This window comes from Octopus sinensis, linkage group LG4 (assembly GCF_006345805.1).
Source record: "Octopus sinensis linkage group LG4, ASM634580v1, whole genome shotgun sequence".
Lineage (NCBI taxonomy): Eukaryota > Metazoa > Mollusca > Cephalopoda > Octopoda > Octopodidae > Octopus > Octopus sinensis.
In genome coordinates this window covers 85,952,248-85,970,173 of record NC_043000.1, presented here as the reverse complement: position 1 = coordinate 85,970,173, position 17,926 = coordinate 85,952,248, and the positions used below count along the sequence as shown (strand labels likewise).

Below are 17,926 nucleotides of genomic sequence, written 5' to 3'. Positions count from 1 at the left end.
AGTATCAAAATAATTTCAAATTCACTAGGGAAGGAGGAAGAAAGTGAGGAAATATTTTCAACTATTTCAACTGTGTTAAATTAATGACTTTTATCAAATTAAATGTATGTTCAGAATATTTATACTAAATGATAACTTCAAAAGATATAATAATTATTTTTTAAGGAATATATCTCATAAACTAACACTTAAGAAAAGATCCAATTAAAATCTTTGCTTTAACAAGTTAAAATAAAGAATATTAAATTATATTAAGACATTTCCTCCAGACTGTGACATGTTTGCTTCTGAAATCTCTATTTGGTTCTAAAATGTAAAAATATATATGTATATAATCATAATTACCATCACCATCATCATAATTATCATTATCATCACCATTTTAATGTCTTCTTTTCTATGCTTGCATGGAGAAGCTGGAAATATATATAAATATATATTTCTTTACTACCCACAAATGGCTAAACACAGAGGGGACAAACAAGGACAGACAAAGGGGTTACATCAATTACATCGACCCCAGTGCATAACTGGTACTTAATTTATCGACCCCGAAAGGATGAAAGGCGAAGTTGACCTCGGCAGAATTTGAACAGAACGTAACGACAGACGAAATACGGCTACATATGAATGAGAAAATGAATAACACTGACTTATAGATGTTAATTATTTAAAGACATTCTAATTCATACAGAGAAATTCCTGCCTACAGCTGTTTCCATGCACAATGAATTCAATTGCAGAAATAAGATTTAATTCAAATTCCCATATTGGAAACCAGTCAATTGGGTATTTCTTGAAATCTGAAGAACTCTCAAGACCCACTATGAAGGCTTTAAAGAGTACTTTTGCAATTTATAACAGAAAATTAATACCTTTCTATAATATTTATGAAAGCATGAATGCCTTACTTTCAATGGGTTTACACAACAATTATTTCAGAAATGTAACACATTGAAATGTGACTTCCTTTTGAAATGGTCCCTGTCGAAATACCCAATTGACTGGTTTCGAGGATGAGAATTTGAATTAAATTTTATTTCTGTAATTGAATTCATTGAATATGGAAACAGCTGTAGGCAGGAATTTCTCTGTATGAATTTGAATGTCTTTAAATAATTAATATCTGCAAGTCAGTTTTATCGCTTTTGTTCATTTTCTCATTCATAAAGTTTTTTAAATACCTATATGCTTCAATGATAAACTAATATACTTGGTTTTCACTGAATGCTGGTATAAACTGGAGAACTAGGATGCTTGCATCCTTTAAGGAAATTTAGTTCCTTGTCTTGATAGTATATATATATATATATATATATATATATGTATACACACACACAGAAAGAGAGAGATAAGGAGAGAGATAATGTGTTTGAGTATGTATTTACTTATTAATATTCTTTCTAGAATGAGGGTGCTGGTTTCCTAACAAAGAAATAAAAGCTCTATCACAGGAGCAATGGTAATTGTTATACATTGAACTTCAAGAAAGTCTTACATATTTTTACTGTTCCACTTACAGATTGTAGCTGTAATGGTTAACTGATTGACTTCTTTTTCTGAAAACATTAGCTTTTCCAAATTACCACTTAGACATTTATTAACTAAGTAAAGTGTATCAATTATTACTGATATAAATGTGAATTTATAATCTGGGTATAGAGGCTGATAGTTTTGAAGAAATCGTCTGTAGTTAACCTTTTTCTCTTTGATTTTTGAAGACATGTTAATATCAGCAGGGCAAGCTGATTTCTATGATATACATACTTTTTTTTATTTGTCCCAAATAACTATATCTGACCTCTTGATGGGAATGTTCACCTGTATTCCTTGTGTTGATGGTTATTTATGTAGTCAGTAAAGGATGGTTTTCTATATTTATCACAGGACAGTCATTTTATTGGATGGCATTTGCATATTGTATTAGTGACAATGCCATAGTGCATTGGGAAGTAGAACCTATGTATGTGTTATATGGCCATATATAATTATATATGTGTATGTATGCATGTTTGTTCACATGCATGTGGGGGATACTATAAGATTTCAGAATTACACATCAAATGACTGAGAATTATCTCAACCCACTGTAATGAGTAAAGTTGAACCAAAGCCCAACTGAAGGAGACTTAAGTTAGATATTGAATTTTTTTTAACCTTAAATATAACAGCTTCAACAAACTCCAAGAACATTGGTGTATTATACATTTTAAACTGAAACACTATATACAGCATTGCATAGCTCACAACACCCATGAACAGAAGGTCCAAGATGTGATCTAGATGGTTTCATAAGCAGATATTCTGTTGGGAGAATATTCAGTGAACTCACATCGCAAGCCAAATACCACAGATTAAAATTCCTGAAAATGAGCAGGATAGAAAATCTGCCCTTCTCAGGTAGTCACCAATATAATTTAGCAGGCCCAGCAACATCTTTGTCCTTGTACTTACATTGACCAATAAGAATCAGTGTTACTAGTGTGTATATATAAATGTGTATCTGTATATATGTAAGTGTGAATGTGTACATGTGTGCACATGCACATTTGTGTGTGTGTGTGTGTGTGTGTATGTGTGCTTATGCATACATATATATATATACACATATATTTATATTAGATATATACACACATATATATATATACATACATGCATATATATATGTGTGTGTGTGTGTGTGTGTTATACTCCTAATGAAATAATCATTACTAACTGGATTTATAGGATTTCAACTGCATAGGACTATAAATTACACCTCTCTGTATTGGTTTACAATGTGGTGTGTACCACATGATGAGTTAAATCCATATATTCTGCATTAAATATATATATATATTATTAATAAATTCCAGAGTAGCAAAAAAATTAAGAAAATTTCTTTGCTACCAATGGTCTAGCTAGAAGAAAAAAACTAGTCAATAGACTATATATTATTCATATAAAAATACACTGTACATTTAAATACATAAGAGATGGCCATAACAGGACATCTGATCCACTAGAAGGAGTAGTTAAACTCTAAACCACTATTAGGAGTAATTTTGAAAGGGAATGAAAAATAAAGACATTTACCTTCTGTTTCCTACACCATGGTTTCAAGTTATCTTCAGCAAATAAAATAATTTACTTGGCGAAGCTCTCGTCAGTAGGAAAGTATTTATATATATATATATATATATATTATATATATATATATGGTGCAGGTGTGGCTATGGACACAGATATGGTTGTGTGGCTCAGGCATTTGCTTCCTAACTATACAATGTTGGTATTTACAATGGCCCATCTGGTCCATTTCCTAGTAAGGTTAAAATATAATCATTTCTGACCCAACAATATTCCTATCTTGCCCCCAACATCACTTTTATTCACCTGAAGAATATACATTGCTATTTCTTGCCTGTGAGGAGTATGGCTAAGTATCTTCTCCATCTTAACTCTTGTGCATAACACACACCCACTCATCTCTGTTTTATGACAGAATGTTACAAAAGTGACTCTAGGGTCAAAAGTCTTCTTTCAGGTTCTGTCCACCAAATCCATTCACAAGGCTTTGGTCAACCTAAGGCTATAGTAGAAGATATTTGCTCAAGATGTTATGCAGTGGGACTGAATTGAAAACCATGTGGCTGAGAAGCAAACTTCATAAATAGACAGCTGTTTGTTTATATTCTTTATAATAAATGTATCTAATGTTAGTTACTTTTACCAGGCTTTCTGAAAAGATATATTCTCTAAAAGAATATATAGTTATTCTATCTCCGAAATGAAATTCATTAATGAACAGACCTAATCAGTTTTTTATAGTGATTCATGACTGAACTGCTTCATATTTAACTATCAGTTAAGTTATTGCACAACTGCCCCCAAAAATGTTGGGGTAGAAATCCAATCTTATCTGGTCAGGATTAGTGGTTTCAATATTTCACAAGTCCTTTAATCCTTCAACTGCTATCTGTACCACACCAAATTCTAAGAAATTTATTTTGTTTATTTATAATTTCATTCATTAAATCCAAAATCTACAGATTTTAATTAAATAATGAATTAAATGCCAAGAACCACCATCATCATCATTTAATGTCTGACTTCCATTCTTGCATGGGTTAGACAGTTTGACAGGATCCATTGAGCCAGAGGACTGCATAAAACTCCAATGTCTGCTTTGACATGGTTTCTACAGCTCATTACCCTTCCTAATGCAAACCACTTTACAGTGTGCACTCAGTGCTTTTTCCATGGTACCAGCACCAGTTTAGGTTTCCAGTTAATTCACAAGGCAAAGAAGACCCCTCAATCGGGTGAGGTTATAGTAGAGAGGGAGGTGGTTTTATACCAAGTGTTGAGAGGCTAAACTATGATAGAAGGACAGACACATATGTCTTGTTATAGAAAAGATATAAGACTACCCTGCATTATATAAGGATGGGTAGGAGTAGCTGGAAGGAAGACAATGGTGGTGAAGAGGTGTCAGCATGCTCTCAAGATACAAGAAACCATCTCTGGAAAATAATTTAAATATGATGCTGGCAAAATGGTGAGTTTTAATGGGAAGCTGTTTATAAAGATTTATTCAAAGCATGCCTAAAATAACAGAAGCGATTAAAATAATAGTAAGGCAACTAAATATTGATTTTTGCCAACTGCTTGCAGAGAAAATGTCCTACAACATTTTTACAGCTTATTTATCAGCCAAGATGCAGCATATCGGCAAGTAATTTTGTATGCAGTGAATGGAACATAAAATAAAGATAATAGAAAATATTAGCATATATGTATTAGTGTTCCCATTGATTTTTGACACATGTATATTATGATGATGACATCTGTACGTGAATATTTTTTTAATATCACTTTTGCACAAATGATAATTCTACAGACTTGGCTCTGAAATTTTTTTTTATTGTTGTTGTTGTTATTACTACCATCATCATTGTCATCATCGTCATCATCATCATTATCATCATCTTTTTAAGAGAAAATTATTATAAAATACAGGAAATTTTAAAATTTGTATTTTAATGTTATGTTCCCTAACAATATTATATGTTCATATGTGTGTGTCTGTATATGTGTGTGTAATGTAAATTTAAATGTCTCCTAAGACCAAAGGATGCTTTGAGAGGTGATGCATAGCTCAAGTTATGTGGAATGAACTGGCGGAGATGTCTTGCTGGATTCAATACCAGTCTATCTATAAGAGATAACATTCTTAGATTAGCTTCCATTTTTGTAAAAGGCTTAGTCAAAGGGATTTCTAAGGCTTTTTGGAGGAAAGAAGGAGGTTATTTCAGACCAAAAACCTAATCCAAAATGTTTACAACCGAGTGGAGTCTGCTAAAAGTATTCAAGGGCTGGATTGTATCTTAAGCTTGTGGTCAAAATTAACTCTACTTATAAATAGGGCATCATTTTGAGGTTTTGATGGTTACTGATAACTAAATCAACCCCAGTAGGTGATTGGTATTTCTGATAGTAATTAACCGGTATTCAATAAGGGGAAAAAAAACAAATTTAACCTGATAGAAGAAGGGAGTGGGGTGATTATTTGAATTCAGAACTTAATATTTTTACTATCCAGATAAACTGTAGCAACATGAAGTAGGGTGTTTGGTACCAAAACATGACAAATAATCAGCAGAAAATTTAAGCTGAGGGACAACTATTGTCTTCGGAGTTGTACTTCTCTGCAAGTGATTTGATCTAAAACTGTGTTGGAATTAAAACAATTAACACATGTAAGACACATTTTCTGTTCAAAAACACACAGAAATTGTTAACTTCACTTGATTATTTATTATTTGGTGTTAAAATTTTCATCACACTATTTACAACCTGATCACTAGAGTTCCATTACAATGCAGTTCCTAGGTGTTTTTTAAAAGGCTAAGATGAGTTTTTTACACTGTATTTGTTGACCAATATCTTACTCACTTGATCGTTTAATGTCTACATGTGTACACATGTGTGACCAGAAATATATATAAAAACATGTACACAGATTTATTTTGTATCTTTGTACCTGTGGAATTTGTTACTCTAGATGCTTGTGATTCAAATTGATTTTTTAAAAACACCTGTGGTAATCAGAGGTTCCTTTTTTTGTGAAGTGGGAATATTACTGTATTGTTTTATTACTGGTTTCAGTCATTGCTCTGTGGCCATGGGAGGGGGGCAACTAATTGAATGATTTAAATAATCATATTAACTCTGAAACTTATGTTTTAGTTGGTATTTATTTTATTGATATCTGCTTGTTGAATTACTAAGTTATAGAGACATAAACAAATATAAGCACAGGCACAGACCCAAACATAAACATATACACATATGCATGTATACATACATGCAAGCATACATATCTGTGTGTGTCTTTATGTGTGTGTTTACAGGATGTGATGGGTAAATTGTCATTATTTTATCATTTTAATTTTAATTTGAGAGTTAAGTACTGAAGGATGGTGCTTGAGTGCTATTTAAAAATAAAAATGGGCAGTAATGATGTTATTGTGTTTATTAATTCCTCTTTTATTTTTGTATTTAATAATTAAATTGTGCCCATGTTCAAGCTCTTTTTACCTCAGATTTTCACTTTTAAAACTTAAATATGTGTACCATGGGAACTAAATGTTAAATCTATTGTAGTCCAACCCATGCTAGCATGGAGAACGGACGTTAAACGATGATGATGATGATGATGATGATGATTGTCCAAGCTAAATGATTTCTAATGAAGAATTTAAATCACTATAATAATGTTATGTTTTTTGTTTTTTTTTCTGGGATATCAATAATAGATTTGTAGTGAGGCTCTGATCAGATTTGAAGTAGCTCACTTCAATTTCCAGCTCTGAGCCACAGCCAACTCCTATAACCAAGCAGAAAATCCACATGAATGTTTACTAGTCAATCAGCATTGGCTGACGTGTCTCAACTAAGGGTGGCAAACATTAAAGAAAAGTTATGCTAATTTCATGCTAATTTGTAATTTGAAGGTTCTGGAAACTTTTTCCCATAGTTATATACACTGGTTATTTGGTCACTACATCAGAGAATCAACATATATTATACATAGAACTTTGTTCTTTCAATGCTTTAGAGACAGCAGAGTAATAAGGGTATTTATGTATAGGGTTTATTCTAGATTACCCTAGATGGACTGTCCCACTATTGAGAAATTTATTAATTCATTTATTTTTCTGGATTCAATTTTTATATCTTTTGTTATATCCTTCTTGCTGTTGATTTCTTTTTCATCATCTAAACTTCACCTTTTGTGTACTGTATTTCATTCTTTGATATTGTCCTCATTGTTCTGGGCCATTGCAGCCAATAAAATAAATTATTATAATTATTATTATTATTATTATTATTATTATTATTATCATTATTATTATTATTAAGGTGGTGAGCTGGTATAATTGTTAGCATGTCTGACAAAATGCTTAGCAGGTTTTCTTTAGACACCTCATGTGTTGAGCTCAATTCCTGCTAAAGTCAGCTTTGCTTTCATCCTTTTGGGATCAATAAAATAGTACCAGTTGAGCTTCCAGTACTTCTTTTTTTAAGTCTGGCACTTATCCTACCAGTCGTTTTTATCAAACAACTAAGTTATGGGGTTGTAAACAAACCAACACTAGTTATCAAGAAGTGGGGGAACAAACAGAGACACACATACACAGACATCTGTGTGTGTGTGTGTGTGCATGTGTGTGTGCATGTGTATATATGTATGCATGCATGTGTGTATGTGTATGTGAGTGTGTATATATATATATATATATACTAGCTTAAAAACTGCCCTATCAGGTGGCTTTTAAGCTAGCTCCTGTGGAAGCTCTTCATTGGGCCTTGGACCTAACAATAACACTTCATGCAGAGTACATATTAAGTTTTATTAAACTTGACCAATATTTTTCAAGCAATGAACAATTTTCATCCAAATAATGACATAATTTGTCAACTTGGAATCTATTGCAAAGCTGCATGATAAACAGCATTTTTTGTCTTCCCATTTAGGGGTCAATACAATTATTTTCTAACCTCTTTCTTTCTGTCTCTCTCTTTCTGTTGATTCTTTTCAACCATCACCATCACAAGTATGACCACCCTCGCTACCACAACTGCCATACACACCATTCAGACTTCTCATGCCACCACTATCAATACCTCTGACTTTACTGCCTTCCCCTCCACCACAGTCTTTTACATCACTTACTATCACCATTGTCCCTGACTGTTTCAGCCACCACCACCACCACCACCATCATCACTGTCGCCTTCTCCCCTATCAGAACAACAGCTCATACTATTACTATCACCCCATTACCATCACAACCATCAATCTACCACCTACTATTACTCTCACTCCAACATGAGCAATAGTACGAGTATCAATGAATAGTGAGAGAGGGGGTTGAAGCGTGACTCAGTGACACACAAATTAGTTTTTGCGTTTATTGTATTAGATATATATTAGAGGTTTTGGTATCCAGAAGACCCAAAAGGCAAGTAAGGCTATGTAAGTGTTATAGAAAGACCACTGTTAGACTCCCTGTTCAATAATAGTATGAATGATGAATTTAACATGGGTCATGTGTGAGCATGTATATGTTAAATAAAATGAGACAACAATTCCTACAATTCAATATAAATAACTACTATTCATCTATTTTCCCCAAATTTCTAAATCAAGCCTTCCTTCTAGCCAGGAATCTAACTAACCTAACCCCACCAGAAATTAACATAATTTTTAATGCCCAAAAAATTCTCATCTCTTTCAAGGATAAACTCTGGTGCTGGACCAACCACTATAACACTAACAATAACTATGCCAAATTCTTTGACAATACTATGGGACCATCTGACTCTGCCCGAGTCACATACCTCATTGGACTACACTTCCTCCATCAGCTCCAAACACACTTCCTTTATATCAAGGGAGGTCTATACAGAGATGACACTTTGCTAGTCACCAAGGTCGTTAATAAATCCTCTTTAGAATGAATTAGGAAAGATTTACACAAATTCTTCTCTAACCTCAACCTATCCAATACTTTTGAAAATTCCCATAAAACTGCTAATTTTTTAGATGTTACTGTAAACTTAGAAACCTCCCAACACTCCCTATATCATAAACCCAACCAGTACCTTAAGTACTTAAACATTAATTCTAATCATCACAAATTCGCCTTCAATAATATAGTTGACAGTATTTCAATTCATATATCTGATCTCTCATCCACTGAAGAAATATTCAATAACCACACTCCATATTACTACTAGGGGCTCACTGCCAGTGGCATCTCTCAACAAATAAAATACATCACTAATGCTAGGCTCAAGCTACATATATCTCAAGTCATATCACAACATGCTAACTATCATAATCATAACAGACTATATGTGCACTACACTAGAACCCTGGGAGAACACAGATTAAAACAGCTTAGACCCCCCACACACACACACAAATAACACTAGGTCAAAAGCTAAAACAGCTAACAATAATGGGCCATATAAACTCCTCTAATTTCTAAAAATATAGATTATACTACAACTAAAAAAGTGGTGGACACTCTATTCTATGGTATACACCTCCCTTCTCAGTAAATGTTAAGAACTTAGCCTAATCCTTTTTTAATATATTTGACTCCAACTTCCCTCATCAACATAAATATTACTTTATCTTTAATAGATCTGCTTTAAAGCTACCCTACTCTTCCCTGCCCAACTTTGAGTCTATCTTAACAGCCTCTAATAGATGCAGACTTTCTCTCTATTATCAAGATATACACCAAAACAACTCTGAATACACGAGCACCCAACACATACTAGCTCCAATATCGAACCCAATACTTTAGACCATAACCAAAACCCAACCAATCTTACTAACACTAACCAGAATACTAGTATCCAAACTTACACCACAAATACACATAGGATAAATAATAACAACGATAGAAATAATAATAATAATAATAATACTAATAATAATAATAATAATAATAATAATAGTAATAATAGTAATAATAATGTTAATAACATAAATCAGTCTACCCCCATCTCTAACCTCTCCCTAGAATAATCCTCAGAACAATCCCCAGAATGCACTACCATGTGACAACCACCCTATAATTATTTGCTCTCTACAAATCCGTTGCAGAAGGTCTAACGTAATTTACAAATGCCCTGTCCTCAACACACTACACAATTCTGCAACCATATATATAGGGTCAACTATAAATTTTAAACAGAGATATGCTGCACATCTCAATTCTTTTAGATATGAGAAACACAGTAAATCCACAACCCTTGCCAGTCACATACATCATCTTAAAAATAGGAATATTCCATATAACTTATCATGGTCCATAATAGATTCAGGGTCTCTATACCAGGATCAATGCCCAGCCTGTAAGCTATGCCTAAAAGAGGCATTCCACATATAAAATCATAGCTAAATAAGTATAATGCAACCACTGCGTTTTTTGTATCTTCAAATATTACCACAGATCAAAATGTAGCTTAAATCACCAATTGAATGAACAGCACATGGAATTAATATCTGCACACTATCCATTTGTAATAACAAATTATGAACTCCTATCAGAATTTACATACCATGGACAAGAAACCTCTTTACCCATTCTACACAACACATTCCTTGGATAATGGAACTGCAATTGTAACATCTAACATATATTTTAATTTTTATTCTATTTCCCTTTATACTTCCTATATACTCTTTTTACTCTTTTACTTGTTTCAGTCATTTGACTGCGGCCATGCTGGAGCACCGCCTTTAATCGAGCAACTCGACCCCGGGACTTATTCTTTGTAAGCCCAGTACTTATTCTATCGGTCTCTTTTGCCGAACCGCTAAGTAACGGGGACATAAACACACCAGCATCAGTTGTCAAGCAATGCTAGGGGGACAAACACAGACACACAAACACACACACATACATATATATATATACATATACACGACAGGCTTCTTTCAGTTTCCGTCTACCAAATCCACTCACAAGGCATTGGTCGGCCCGGGGCTATAGCAGAAGACACTTGCCCAAGATTCCGCGGAGTGGGACTGAACCCGGAACCATGTGGTTGGTTAGCAAGCTACTTACCACACAGCCACTCCTGCGCCTATCTCTACCTTTCCAAAATAATTTCTTATATTGTGCCACTCCCAAACAGTTGAAGGAATCAGAGGGAGAGGTAGACCCAGGAAGACATGGGATGAGGTAGTCAAGCATGACCTCAGAGCGTTGGGCCTCACTGAGGCAATGGCGAAGGACCGAGATCTCTGGAGATGTGCTGTGACTACAAAGACCCGAGTCGCTTCCGGCTCCAGTTCCGCATAGCCCCTGCCCATTCAAAGTACCTTGGATCCTGGAACGTCTCGCTGTGCTTGAGGAGACCTGTTGAGTCAAGTGCATGTACACGAACATCAAAACAAATATCAATGGAAATAGTAGTTGTGATATCTGTGTCGGTGGCACATAAAAAGCACCATCCGAACATAGCCGATGCCAGCGCCACCTTGGCTGGCTTCTGTGCCGGTGGCACGTTAAAAGCACCAACCGATCGTGGCCGATGCCAGACCCCTCCCTGGCACCTGTGCAGGTGGCACGTAAAAAGCACCCACTACACTCGCGGAGTGGTTGGCGTTAGGAAGGGCATCCAGCTGTAGAAACACTGCCAGATCAGACTGGAGCCTGGTGCAGCCCCGGCTTCCCAGACTCCGGTCGAACCGTCCAACCCGTGCTAGCGCGGAAAACAGACGTTAAACGATGATGATGATGATGATGATTGAACTCTACTATTTCCTTCTATTTAAATCTCTCATATCGTCTCTAATGATGGGGTATCCTTTATATCCCTGAAAAGGCTGTAAAACTGCCTTTCTCTTTATAAATGTCCTAGAAATTTCACACTGCCTTGGCTTTATTGTCTCATTTTATTTAACACACATACACACACACACACACACATATAAACTGGCCTCCACCATTAAAATGCACACTGCTCAACATCTTAGAGTGTGCTTCTCCAGATTTATGTTTTCTACAAACGGTGTGTGTGTGTGTGTGTGTGTAAATTGTTATAAATCCAAATAAACAAGTGAAGGGATAGAAGAAATGCAGTTGCAAATGTACACAGAATAAATTACAATTAATTAGAATTTAATTATATCTTAAAATATAGGAATATTTTTGACAGGTTTCACAACAGATTTTCAAAAGTGTATACAGTACATGTTTACAATTCTGTGTATAAATAGATATTTGAGGTACTTATAAAGGTAGGGGTAAGTTTATATTAGATGCATATAGATGTGCATATGCATGTGTGTGTGTGTACATACTCTTGTATGTATAGATATGTAGGTTTATATCATTGTATTTGTGTGTGTAATATACATACACACACATATGAGTGTATGTATGAGTATGTATATGTATATATATGTTTATACACATTTATATAAGTAGGTATGCTCATATACTTGTGTGTGTGTATGTGTGCATGTGTGTGTGTGTGTGTACAGGTTACTGAAACTTAATGTTTCTTGTGAAAGAAACAGTTACTACTAAATTTGGTGGTATATTTATGCTCATTATATGTTTGTGTGTGACGGTTCGGTGTGTGTGTCCATGTCTCTGTGCATGCTGTTGGCCTCTTGTTTGTGTCCATCCAGTGGTTTGCTTTTTTTGCATTTGCTTTTTGACTGTTGTTCTTGTGTCCTTTCAATGGCTATTTTCGATGACTTGACATTTACTTTCCTTGAATTTGTTAAAGATGGATGGATGTGTTCTAACTTGTTTTGTTGTTTTATTCTTGCGATTTATTTTTATTGGGCAGTATATGTAACCAATTAATCTGTTATTATAATTATGAATGTTTATATGGGGTTTTTTTCAAGTTTTTATAGGGGTGTGTTGTATGTGTTTGCAAATATTCCTGTTATAGGAGAATGATTATGTTGGGGGAATATTGTTTTGGTCAAAGTTAAGGAATTTGAAAGATATGTCTTGTTTGTTTGTGTATTTTGTGGAAGCCTTATTTGAATCAAAAGACATTTATGAAAGAATCTAGAACAATCTCTTCTTATAAATTGCATTTTATGGTTGAGTGGCTTGTGCTAATGTGTTTTGAATTTTGTTAGAAGGTAGGGTCTAAGGGCTTCTTTAAGAGCTGGAAAGTTTGGTGTGGTACTGAACTCGTCTGTTAAACTAATTAAACATTTTTGTTTGTTTATTTCATGTACTTTTTGAATTATAAATCTTTAAGTATGCTTGCTTTTGTGTTTGTGTGTATGTGTGAGAGAGAGAGAGAGAGCACATGTTATAGTCAAAGGTTTTTTCTCTTGTGAAATAATTCATATATGTATCTATATGTACATTGATGCATGTGTGTTGGTATGTGTATGTATATATATATATATGTACTTGTTAATGTCTTATATAAATTTTTGTTTATTCCATGTCAGACCATGCCTTACCTGACAGATAGGTCTCTTGATCAGGACACATTTGTGCAATTTTTCACAAAAAATTTCATTGAGCTTCCAAATCCTGTCTTCTTATTAGGTAAAACTGATTAAACTTTAAACTTCAGGAACATTTTTCTACAATTTTTCTGGAACAAATAAATAGCAAAAGCGAATTTTAACATGCCTCAAGAAAATCCATCCAACCCTTTTGCTCGTTTTTCCAGCATGTTCAGCACTTCACATTGTCTTGGCTTAACAGCCCTCACCCTTTGTTTTTACTGTTTTGTTCTCACAGTCCTGTTTTTGCTACCACTTTCACCCTCTGCAAAAAATCCCAAATTCTATTTAATTTGCTTTGCGGGAAGGACTGTTTTAATGAAGTCCCATCTTGTCCTTACCTTCGAAACATGGAGTAGATAAAACAGGGGACAACTGATGAAGGGAATGTTCTTTATGTTGCATGTCTCATTTCTCTGTTTGCTTGTTATTTTTGTTATTCGAAAAAAAAGTTCGTTTTCTATGTTTTTGTTTTTTATGTTCTCATTTCTCATTCTGTCCACATTTTTTTTAATGTCCTATACCCATTTATGCATATATACATACATGTATATGTAGGTATGCACATATATGTATGTATATATGCATATATTTATATATTATTTATATTATTATATATATATATATTTGAAATTTACAGAAAGCAAAAGACAAAGACAGGTGCATAAACAACATATATATATATATATATATATGTGTGTGTGTGTGTGTGTTGTGTGTGTGTGTGTGTGTTTGGTTCAGTGGATAGAGAGTTGAACTCACAATCATGAGGTAGTGAGTTCAGTTCCCAGAACAGGCTGTGTGTTGTGTTCTTGAGCAAGACACTTTATTTCATGTTGCTCCAGTTCACTCACTTACAGAAATGAGTTGTGATATCACTGGTGCTAAGCTATGTTGGCTTTTGCCTTTCCCTTGGATAACATCAGTGATGTGGAGAGGGGAGGCTGGTATACATAGGCAATTGCTGGTCTTCTATAAACAATCTTGCCCAGACTTGTGTTTCGAAGGGGCAAATCATTCATGACCGAAGGGGGTCTTTACCCTTTTCATATATATATATATATATATATATGGAGGTACAATGGCCCAGTGGTTAGGGCAGTGGACTTATGGTCATAGGATTACAGTTTCATTTCCCAGACCAGGCGTTGTGAGTGTTAATAGAGTAAAAACACTTAAAGCTCCACAAGGCTCCGGCAGGGTTGGTGAAGAATCCTGCTTTCTCTCACTCTTTCTTCCTGTTTCTGTTGTACCTGTATTTCAAAGGACCAGCCTTGTCACACACTGTGTCACGCTGAATCTTCCCAAGAACTATGTTAAGAGTACAAATGTCTATGGAGTGCTCAGCCACTTGCACATTAATTTCATGAGCAGGCTGTTCCATTGATCAGATCGACTGGAACCCTCATCATTGTAACCAACAGAGTGCCACAACATATATATATATGTATTAGAAGGTTTGGAGATGATGTACAAGTATTATATATTAGAAGAAATGAGGTACTCACAAATCTTGATGGTTTTATATTTGCAGATATTTATCTGTAAATAATAAATATCTGTAAATATAAAACCATCCAGATTTCTGAGCACCTCATTTCTTCTAATATACATATATATATATCTTCTTTCTTTTTTTTTTCAGCATCAAGAAGACATAATTGAAAAATTAAAATTGGAGGTATTTGCATTTTATTAAATTTGGTTAATCTATATGAGTTGGATGGTTCAGAATTGTTAAAATTGCTTTATAATAGTTACTTACATTTGCTATTGCTAATTCCTTAACCTATAAGGTAAGAGTTAAGATTAGCATAAGAATATTAAATATCTATTTAATAAACTCAGGCCAAATAAGTAGTGCACTTTGCTTAACATTTTAAAAAACAGTCCTCAACCATATTTGATATCATTTTATATTGTAAACTAATATTTGGTTTTATATCCTCTTGGAAAATAACTCTCTGCACAGAGTACCACATTTCTAAGCTGTAGATTTATCAGTCAAAATCAAGTTGTGCAGCAGAATACAGGCTGAGAAATCTAAACTATGTGTTAATGATACAAACTTCTCAACCAGAAATTAACCCTTTCATCCATTATGCCTCTACAACTGCATATCAATGATCTAAATACTATTTGACATTGAACTAAAACAAAATATTTCTTCATATCTTCAGGTCGTGTCTTAATGTCTGAATTATCAATGTGTTTCACTTAACTATTTTAGTCCCAACCCAGCTGAAACCACTTCTGGTTTTATGATGCAAAATTGTCTAATTTAAAATGTTTATGTCCTAATTAAAAGTTTTATCATAATTTTATCTAAAACTTTCTCATTAAGTTATGTCCTAAAGACAAGTTAAATAACAAAATATTTGTTTTGATAAATACTTTTAGAGTCTTGATTATTTTCAAATTTAATTAAAACATTAAAATTGAATTTGATTAAAACACTAAAATTTAATTTAATTAAAACATTGAAATTAGCAGCGTATTAGAAACATGGTCTCAGAACAGTTAACCAATGGCAAGTTTCTTAAAAATATATATTTCACAAATTTGAGGTCAACAGAATCTGTAATGAATTGTAGTTTCCATAGTTGTTGTTTAATCACAGGTTATTCTGGATCAAATAGACCTTTAGCATGTAAGATAGTCTATTGAATAGTTAAGCATGATCCACAAATATATAGTTTCCCATATCACCTCCTAACTTTTATCACACTTGCATGTTACCTGCTATTCTGTATTAACTTTCCATTGCTTAACCATCATTTAAACTGTGACAAGCATCTTTTCTGTCAGATTTTGTGGTGTATATTTCTCAGTTTTTATCTGGTATGTATTTCTCAGTGTTTTTTAAAGCAATAAGGTGTGATTTGAGGGAGATTTGGCTACTAACTATGGTAAGTCAAGCAACTGTGTAACAACCCATTCAACAGTTGGAATTTCCATAGTCATAAGTGGATGGAAAATAACAAAAGACTTAGATAGGATTCTAGCTTGTTGTAGATAACTACATCAGAAATACTGGTACCTATTCTCAACAGCAAACAAAATTAGACCCATAGAATAGTGTTTTGTTAAGGTTATTTCTACAGATACTCTATTGAACTTATAGCCATCACTGAATTTTGCTACATTTCGTATCAAGAGGTCAAATGTAAACAGACAATGTACCTACAAATCTTTAACATAGAATAGTGTCCTTCTCCAAACACAAAAAGAAATATCTGCAGTGGATGTGAACATAGGCATAGGAGTGGCTGTGTGGTAAATAGCTTGCTTATGAACCACTTGGTTCCAGTTTCAGTCCCACTGCGTGGCACCTTGGACAGGTGTCTTCTACTATAGCCTCGGGCCAACCAAAACCTTGTGAGTGGATTTGGTAGACAGAAACTTAAAGAAGCCTGACGTATATATGTATGTGTGTATATATGTGTGTCTGTGTTTTTCCCCCAACATCGCTTGACAACCGCTGCTGGTGTGTTTATGTCCTCGTAACTTAGAAGTTCGGCAAAAGAGACCGATAGAATAAGTACTAGGCTTACAAAGAATAAGTCCTGGGGTCGATTTACTCAACTAAAGGTGGTGCTTCAGCATGGCCACAGTCAAATGACTGAAACAAATAAAAGAGTATATGAGTCATGAGTTAGCTTTTATCCTCTCAGCCATTTTTTCTGAAACTTTAGAAAAATAAAAGGTGGAATTCTAAAAATATGATAAGAAGAAAAAACTTTACATAGCATTGTAAGAGCTATAGCTGATTATATATATATATATATATATATATATATATATATATATATATACCGGAGTAAACACATAAATGTGAAACAAGGTGGAAAAAAGAGTACTCAAATACCAGTGGTAGAGTAATATGCTTTATTTTAAGCAGCAGAAAATTCAACAATTTTGTTGAATTTTCTGCTGCTTAAAATAAAGTATATATATATACTTTTCTGCTGCTTAAAATAAAGTATATATATATATATATATATTGTGTGTGTGTTGTGTTCTTGAACAAGACACTTTATTTCATGTTGCTCCAGTTCACTCGGCTGTAGAAAGGAGTAGTGACATTGCTGGTACCAAGCTGTATTGGCCTTTGCCTTTCCCTTGAACAACATATGTGGCATGGAGTGGGTGAGTGTTATGCATGGGCAACTGCCAGTTTTCCATAAACAACCTTACCCGGACTTGTGCCTTAGAGGGTAACTTTCTAGGTGCAATCCCATAATCATTCATGACCGAAGGGGGTCTTTACCAATTTATATTTACACATATATATGTGTTTTGTTTTTAGACTCAGTTATCGAGTTATATACAAAAACAATTTAACATTCAACTGAAGAATAACTC

General features: G+C 34.0%; 1 protein-coding gene across 5 annotated transcripts in view; it reads left to right on the top strand.

Moving 5' to 3' along the window:
• Positions 1-17,926, top strand: part of LOC115210688 (thyroid receptor-interacting protein 11-like) — a 680,082-nt gene that overhangs the window by 611,783 nt on the left and 50,373 nt on the right. For all 5 annotated transcript variants that reach the window (XM_029779369.2, XM_036502228.1, XM_036502227.1 and 2 more), the window contains one exon: positions 15,207-15,242. In XM_029779369.2, the coding sequence (XP_029635229.1) occupies positions 15,207-15,242 (36 nt within the window). The remainder of the gene's footprint in view (positions 1-15,206; positions 15,243-17,926) is intronic.